The sequence below is a fragment of the Papaver somniferum genome, chromosome 7, assembly GCF_003573695.1.
Source record: "Papaver somniferum cultivar HN1 chromosome 7, ASM357369v1, whole genome shotgun sequence".
In the NCBI taxonomy this organism is placed as follows: domain Eukaryota; kingdom Viridiplantae; phylum Streptophyta; class Magnoliopsida; order Ranunculales; family Papaveraceae; genus Papaver; species Papaver somniferum.
This window is the reverse complement of record NC_039364.1, coordinates 205116444-205124426: the sequence shown is the minus strand read 5'-3', so window position 1 is coordinate 205124426 and position 7983 is coordinate 205116444. Positions and strand designations below refer to the sequence as shown.

The following is a 7983-nucleotide window of genomic DNA, read 5'->3' as shown; positions in this document are numbered from 1 at the left end:
CAAATCATGGCGGAATATTATTTCTGGGCATCCGTCATTCTATCAAATGTATTTATCTCATCTTAATCGCTCCGCTGACGCTGACGCTGATTCTGATAAGTTAAGTTTTCTTGTCATAGCTCAGAAACAACTTTTACTATGAGAAAAATGATGAGATGCCAATTCATAGTATTACAATGATTAATATAAACCCTCCATTTTCGTATTTTCATTACAACATTCTTGGTTCGCTTAACGGATTAGTGCTTCTATATGGATGCCAAGATCATGCTATTTGTGTTTGTAACCCCGTGACCAGAGAATATGTGAAGCTTCCAAAAATTAAGACAGATTGTGATGATGATCAATATGTTCATTTGTCGAGCGGGTTTGGTTACCTTCCTTTAACTGACGAGTATAAAGTTGTTGCTTTACATTGGAGAAAACTTGATTTCATAGAGGTTGCGGTGTACACTCTTGGCAGTGGCAACGGCTGGAGAATTGTTGGAAGGTTGGATTATGAAATTTCCAAATATGACGCTGATCGTGGAGTGTTTGCAAATGGAGCGTTGCATTGGGTGGAAAAGGAAAGAGGAAGGGCATTGGCCTTTGATCTGACTGAGGAGAAGTTTCGTGAACGGTGAATCTCTTTCACCACCTCATCGAGTGAGGCCTCTCCATGCTTTAGGGGATATGGGCGGGATTTATATTATGTTACCAGACATGTTGATCAAATCCTTGAATGCACATGTTTGAACATATGGATACTTGAAAAGAAGGACGACATGGAAGAGCTGGTGGAACACGAGCCATTGGGTTGGATTAGCTTTACTCCTTTTTCTCAACCATGGTTTAATATCTAACCTCCTCAGCAGTGAAAAATTAGGGATAAAAATATGTGAAATAATCAAACATATATTTCCAACCAGAGGCATATCTTAGTCGGCGTGTCAGCCAAAAGCAAGGGAAAACTATGTGTTTAAAATCAACTTGGAAATCTTGAATAGAAATTCTAGAGTTTTCAAATTGTAGACTAGTACTTCTATTTCTCACCCATTCATGTTAAATGTACATGTTCGTGTTAGATCTTGACTCTATCGGTTATCTTCACTTGTATATCTATCAGGTACAGCTTTATCTCCACAACTCATAGAACTTTGCTTTCATGGCAAGGCTCTTTGCTATTTCTTTCGTCTCGCCTTGGAAATCTGCGATTTTGGGGTTCGATGCAACGCCCTGGTATGAGCTTCTAGAGCATGCTCTGATTGGAAACTCCTAATGAACAGATAAAAATAAAATATAGAACATACCAGTTACACCATGCAGCACCCATCATTAGCTATATGTAACTAAGATTTTAACATTTAAATGCACATTACAACACACCTTTTACAAAAGTTGCATGGCACCAGAGTTGCAGCAGATTTTGAAGTTTCTTGCTTTAATTTCTCTCCCCTAATGGGCTTCTTTGCATGATGATGAGCTGGTACATACAGTCAAAAATGAGAATCTTATTACCACCAATATCAACTAACTAAAATTTTTACCTAGACCAACAACATCACTAGGGAAACAAGAAAAATATACATAAGAGACTCATTACCAGGCATACTCGGTCTAGCCTTCTTGTTAGGGTTTCCAGACGTAAGAGTCTCACCAGCTCTTCTCTTGCTCAGCTTAAGCTTTGAATTCTGAACCTGTGTGTATAGTGACTCTTGATTAACTTACACAAAAAAGCCAGCACTGCCAAACAGAGAGAAATAACTAGAAAAAAAATTATACACCTTAGAAATATCTTCATCCCCACCCTTGGAGCTACCATCCTCAGGGTCACTAGAGGTACCATCGTCGTCATTCTCATCAGGAGAAACTGCACTACTGTCCTATAGAGCAATCCAGCAGCTAAGGGTTAGTGACATCACATAACTTAAATGAGCAACAAGATGAGGATAAGGATTATGCAAGAAACACAAACTAGTGATGGACTAAGTATTAAACAAGAAACTAGAAGAATGACCTCTTTACACTTTATCCCCTTATCAGAATCGTTCTCCGAACCATCATAAGAGCTAACATCACTCATAGTTGGATCTACTACTATTTCCAGCACAGGTTTAGCTACCCAGGTAGCATCTTCCAGTAGACACATGAAAGTACAAATTAATTAGTTAAGACCTATTTTAAAATCAAAATATCTCACAGTGGCTGCATATATTCAACAGGATAATCATACCATTTCCAGCAATCCGAGCTTCATTTTTGCTATCAAGGTAATCAGCATCTGGAGCATGAAAAGAAGAATGAAGGTGATCTAAGTCCCAAGAAAGTATTAACACATACAAGTTTCCACATCGACCAGAACAAATCAACGATAGTGACGTGAACGAAAACAATAAAGCTTAGCACACATCCAAATAGCAACTGCATAAATAATTGTCTACAAGCGGAAACTATAAAGATAGTATATGAAACAAAAAGCAACTGAAAATATATGTATGAGTATCGCAAAAAAGCCTTCTACAAGAGATTCTGAACCAAGTTCAATGTAGCCAGTGAAGTTAACACTCCCACCTGTCGAGCTGTGAGAAAGCTCAAACTCTCCCTGGAAGTCCAAATCTACTGTAATTCTAGGAAGTACGCCCGATTTAAGCTTTCCCAACCCAAATTTCTTTCCTCAATACTTAGCAAAGAGGAAAACATCCACATATTTCTCAAATCTTTTTCCAACTTCAGCCTACATTGTAATTTCATCAAACAACACAATTAGCAATAAAGAATGAAGAACAGAAACATTTGACTGAGAAGTTGATGGCAATACTAACCTGTGAGACATGAAGCAGGCGTCCTTTAAAGCTAACCTTCTCAGGTACACCAGGTTTGACTTCAACACCTACAAAGCCAAGTCAGTTTTTGTTGATAGTGGAATTAAAAAAATAAGCGTAAGCAAACTACATCAACGCCATGACCTAATTTCTGTCTAATTGAACATAAATTAAATCCAATACAATAATAAACGAAAGAAAACCAACTATCCACATGGACAAGCTGCAGAGATGATTTAGATCACCCAAATTCCAAAAAATAGCACCAAGACCCTGGAAGATTTACGATTAAACAAGACCCCAGTATCTGAATACCTCCAACGCTTCTGCATTCCGGAAGAAAGGGAAATTCTTAGACTCGAGGACCGCTGGAGAAAGCGAGGATGTGTGAGAATTGAAAATGGAATTTTCCGAAAGATGATGTTAGAGATTTGGCGCTCAAGGTTTTAGTGTTGTTCCCTTGAGATATGAGAGAGAGTGGCTTAGTTTAAAAAAAAAAAAAGAGTTGTCGTCAGTAGTTGGAATTTGATGGACGGTGATGGTTACATAATCACCATCTATAAAGAACTGATGGGCGAGAAACTAGTATGCTGTTGGACTTACTACAGCAGTGGTAGCACTATAGTAGAACTGCGACCCAACATTATTATGTGCACCCTAACAACAAAAGATTTGTATGCACCCCAAAAATTACCACCGTCACTTTTATTTTTAAGGCAAGAATTACTTTTATTTTAAATTTTATTTTTAAGGCAAAAATGAGAGTGAAGTATAATCCTAAGGACACACTATGTTACGCCTTTTTATTTTAGTTTTTTTCTTAATTGATTTTAATTGACCAACGGTATAGTTATCTTTAAAATATCAAACTTTTTTATCCTACGATTCTTCTTTTCTGATATGAGACCATTCAAAATTATTTGAGGATTGATTGGAGATAGAACTATTGATCAATCAACAACCGTTCTGTGTGTATTGATCATTTGTAGGAATCAAGTTGTTTGTACAACGGTTACTTTAAAGATTAAAGACTTGAAGACTTTTCTTTTTCTGGTTTCTGATATTTGTGATTCTTCTTGCACACTTGGTTATTTTGGACCCAAGCAAGTAGTTTATTTCTATAAATTTAAAGACTTGTTGTAAAGATCGAAAAAACTGTCTAATTGCTTCTCCTCGTAGAGTCTCTTGGATAAAGTTTCTTCACTGAAATAAATAATTTCGACAATTATTTGCTTTCACTTTTCTTTCTTTATTCTTTGTGAACTCCAAAATATGAGTAGCTAATTTTCTTATTGATTGGGGATGAATTCCGAGTTCTTGACGTGATTTGAGTTTTGTTTTAATTATATCTTGAAGTTTTTCATATGATTACCAGTTTGTTTTCGCTAATATTAATGTTTATGCTTGATTGATAGGTCGTTTAGGTGCGCAGCTGAATCGATTTTTTAATTGATCTAAAACTAGTAAAAGTTAGGGGATAAGTATTTGTTTCTTTAATTTTTACATAAGTAGAAAACACGAGACCTTGCGGAGGGATTCCGTGGAGCAATTGTGTGTGAAAACAATGTTATCAAGTAGACCTTGATCTAAGAGTTTAACTACTAATATCAACCTAATGAATTCATGAATCTTGATGTGTTTGACTAATTTACATCTTGAGTAATCTACCACTAGGTTGTTTAGATAAATAGAATCTGGTAGTCGAGAACTTCCGTATCGGATGATACAAGGGATTTAGGGGTTAACACTGATCTAGATGTTATACCTACAGTTGGTGATAACCAGTGACTAATAACAAGTGGAAAAGAACATAACTTGAATCATTATTTTGCAAATTACTTGATCTTATTTCTCTTATTGATTTCAACTTTATATTTTCAATTTCTTTATTTACTTTCTTTTACTTTTAAAATCTAAAACAAAACCTCCCTTTGTGACATTATAAGACAACTAAAACCTCTTGCTCCTCGTGGGAACGAACTTAACTACCACCATATTACTTGTTAATTAAGTGAAAAAGTATTCACTATTTTGTTGTGGTTACGACATGAATCAGATTTTGGCACCGTTGCCGGGAAGCAGTGGAGCAGCTTTAGTAGTTTTTTTTTTTGTTTTTTCTTTTCTTTAGATTGTTTTTTTTTTAATTTTTAATTTATTTTCTAGAATTTTTGTTTCAGGTACTATTTTTCCATGTATGATGCAAAAGAGCAAGCATATCGCAACAATCAATATGGTTTTCAACCTCAACATTATGGAAACTTCCAGTCATCCTTATGACACAATTAAAACCAATATTTTGTCTATGATGAATTTACTACAAGACCTTATGGGTATTCGTATGCATATCAACAACCTTTTGACGGGTATGTAAGTGAACAATCACAAGGATGTGAGGATAGCTATGCTCTTGATTAGAAAAATTCTAATTTTGCGGAAAAATATCTTAACTTGGTACAACAACAGATTCAAAAAGTGGAAGAGACTAGAAAAGAGCAACTCCAACAAATTCAGGATGGCATTGGTAACTCATGAAGAGACATCAATCAATATAAGCAGGAGAGGGATGAAGAAGAATTTTGCTTTCAAATAAATAACCATTCTAAAGTGCTAGTGACGTGTAAAGAATATTTGATTAATGATCAAAAAGTCTCTAGTTTTGCAGATGAAAAGACGAGGGTACCCAAATACACCACAATCTTTTATTTATCCGCCTATAAGTCCTCTACCGAAAGTGATTGTCTATGGATAGAGTCGAAGACAATACAAAAAATAGGTTCACACTTCGATTGATTGTCTATGGATACGAGATCGAGATAATACAACAAGAAGATAACTTGTGTGATAGACTAGGGATACAAGATCGAGACAATACGACAACAAAGTATGTTACTTGATAATAGGTTCAGACTTAACCAAACTCTATAGGATCACTATCAAGTAATGTGGAGTTAAGTTTGTGTAACTTACTTTAAATTATATAAACAAATATAATTGCGGAAAACAAAAGTAAATCACACAGCAAGATTTTATTAACGGGTAAAACCGCAAGTGCAGAAAACCCAGGGACCTAGTCCAGAATTGAATACTCTCATAATTAAGACGCTATACAAAATCTACACCAACTTAATATAGTTGAGACCAAGCAACTACCCCTAGTTCACTTAGTTTCCTCTGTATCCCTGCAGCTCCGACTTCGATGAGTGCACACACTGGAACAATTCCTTTGGATCGCATTACAAACAGTAAACGAACAACAAAGTTGTTTTGTAACAAATCTGTTGATTATTTAAGATAAAGATATCTTAAATCTTATGCAAAAGCTCTTCCATGTAATCTAATAAACTCCTTTGCTTGCTTAGATAAATCCAATCTCTACTACTGAAGTAATAAGATTCAGATTTGTAACAATCAAAATAGATTTCAAGAGAACTATTAGTTGTTACCGATAGCCGTTTGTTTTTATTAGTGATTAGTGATAATTTAGTTAGCTTAATCATGTAATTAGTCAGTTAATTCAAATGTAATGTGGGGGTATGATGTAACCATCTGGGGTCATATTAGCCATAGGATCTATTGAGTGAGGTTGAGATTTATATGCTCGGTTCTGTAATTGTTAGGGTTATGAAAAAGAAAGTTAAGAAAAGAGCTGCTCTCTCAGGAATGAGGCGGTGACTAATCTCTTAGGAATGAGACAGTTTTTGATTTATTGTTAGGGTTCTTATATCAACAATTTGTTTATCAGCGCAAGTCTTGATCCAATCTTGTTATCTTACATCTCAATACATAACATAAAACTCATTGCTCCTCTCTAATTTCTCGATCTCTCTACAAACTTATCTCTTCCTTTCTCTGCCGCCATTTTGGTTTATCTCGACTCTCAATTTTAGGTGAAACTCAAATGATAACGATAACTTCTCTCAATTTTAGGTTTTGTTGTAGGAAATGTAAGTGGATATAGCCACTCTGGTGAAGTAATAAGGGGTACCCAGGATGATTTTAGGAACCCACTCCTTAGATAAGGACCACCAAAGATGCTTGCCCTATTGTTTCTCTAGACTAAGTTGCAATGGTTGTGCTTGGTTGGGCTACGCTCCCAACAAAAACTGTGCACGAAATGACGCTTTTCCCATTTTCGCTCCAAATTAATGAATTCTCCTTCTTTTGTTCCTAATGACTCCAAAGTACCTGATAAACTCAAAAGTAAACATAAGATACATAATTTACAAGAAAACTTACAAAGAAAGCATAAACAGTAGATAAACATCAAGATGTTTTAGACACCTATCATCCATGGCCGGTCCCACGCCTCTTCAATTCCTTATTTTATTATTATTTCTTCTCTCATCTCATGAAACTCCCCCGTTCGAGCAATTTTCTCCAATATTGCTCAAATCTCCAAAAAGACAAAAAGTCAAATGGTCTCACGAACGTTAGGGCCTCTCACAACAATAATAAATATATCATTCTTTCAATAATCTTAAAATATTGGTCGCACGAGCAAAGTCCGACTTGATCATTCAAGCGAAATTGAGAATTTCAGTCAAGATCAAACTCTTCTGAAAATCCAAAATATTGCTCAAACGCACATCAGAAAATATCAAAATTCTCATAATTGAGCCACAAGAAACATAGTGACACGAGCATGCCACCTTGGTCGGCCAGGTCGGCCCTTTGGCTTGCAAAATCCGGTTTCACCCCTTTTGATGATTTTGACCTAATTAATCTTGTATGGTTCATATTATGTTCAAAATCTTTCGAAACAACTTAGAATTTGATCCATCTACAATCATCTGGTCCCACGACCACCAAGGGTCGGTTCCATACCCCTTGGTCGGTCCTTTTTCTCTCCATAATTATGTTTTACCACCTAATGCGTAATACGACTTTTGTCTCAATATAGGAGATAGAGTAGAAATAGACTTTCCAAGTAATAGATGAGTTTTAATCTCCACATACCTTTTGTTGATGAAGTTACAAAGCTCTCGTTAGTAGTTCTTCGTCTTCAATTGATGAACGTCGTGAAGTCTAATGCTCAACTACACAATCTATCCTAGTCCGAGACATCATTATAAGTAGACTAGAAATCAAGACTTATAGTTTTGATCACTAACATTGACAAACAAGCTTGAGATAGCAAGGCTTGCGAGTTCGACCGAGCAGTGCTCTAAAAATCCCCCCCCCC

At 35.8% G+C, this 7983-nt stretch overlaps 1 protein-coding gene across 3 annotated transcripts; it reads right to left on the bottom strand.

Moving 5' to 3' along the window:
- Positions 1-794: 794 nt before the first annotated feature.
- On the bottom strand, positions 795-3251 carry LOC113293293 (histone deacetylase HDT2-like). 3 transcript variants are annotated; one of them, XM_026541979.1, is made up of 9 exons: positions 3117-3251; positions 2802-2869; positions 2551-2713; positions 2213-2260; positions 1997-2112; positions 1764-1862; positions 1583-1676; positions 1366-1462; positions 795-1254 (listed from the first exon to the last, which is right to left on the bottom strand). In XM_026541979.1, the coding sequence occupies exons 5-9, from the start codon at positions 2060-2062 to the stop codon at positions 1161-1163; spliced, it is 450 nt and encodes a 149-aa protein (XP_026397764.1). In that variant the 5' UTR covers positions 2063-2112; positions 2213-2260; positions 2551-2713; positions 2802-2869; positions 3117-3251; the 3' UTR covers positions 795-1160. The 3 variants fall into 3 exon arrangements, with proteins under 3 accessions (XP_026397764.1, XP_026397765.1, XP_026397763.1); XM_026541980.1 differs by having other exon boundaries at positions 3047-3229; XM_026541978.1 differs by lacking the exons at positions 2213-2260; positions 2551-2713; positions 2802-2869; positions 3117-3251 and having other exon boundaries at positions 1997-2202.
- Between the last annotated feature and the right edge of the window lie 4732 nt (positions 3252-7983).

Excerpts from the sequence above, each read along its gene's own strand:
- LOC113293293 (XM_026541978.1), bottom strand. The coding sequence starts at position 2,128 with ATGTGTCTACTGGAAGATGCTACCTGGGTAGCTAAACCTGTGCTGGAA. Across the intron at positions 1,863-1,996 it reads AGGGGATAAAGTGTAAAGAG|GACAGTAGTGCAGTTTCTCC; the intron begins GTCATTCTTCTA and ends ATTGCTCTATAG. Across the intron at positions 1,463-1,582 it reads GGCTAGACCGAGTATGCCTG|CTCATCATCATGCAAAGAAG; the intron begins GTAATGAGTCTC and ends TGTATGTACCAG.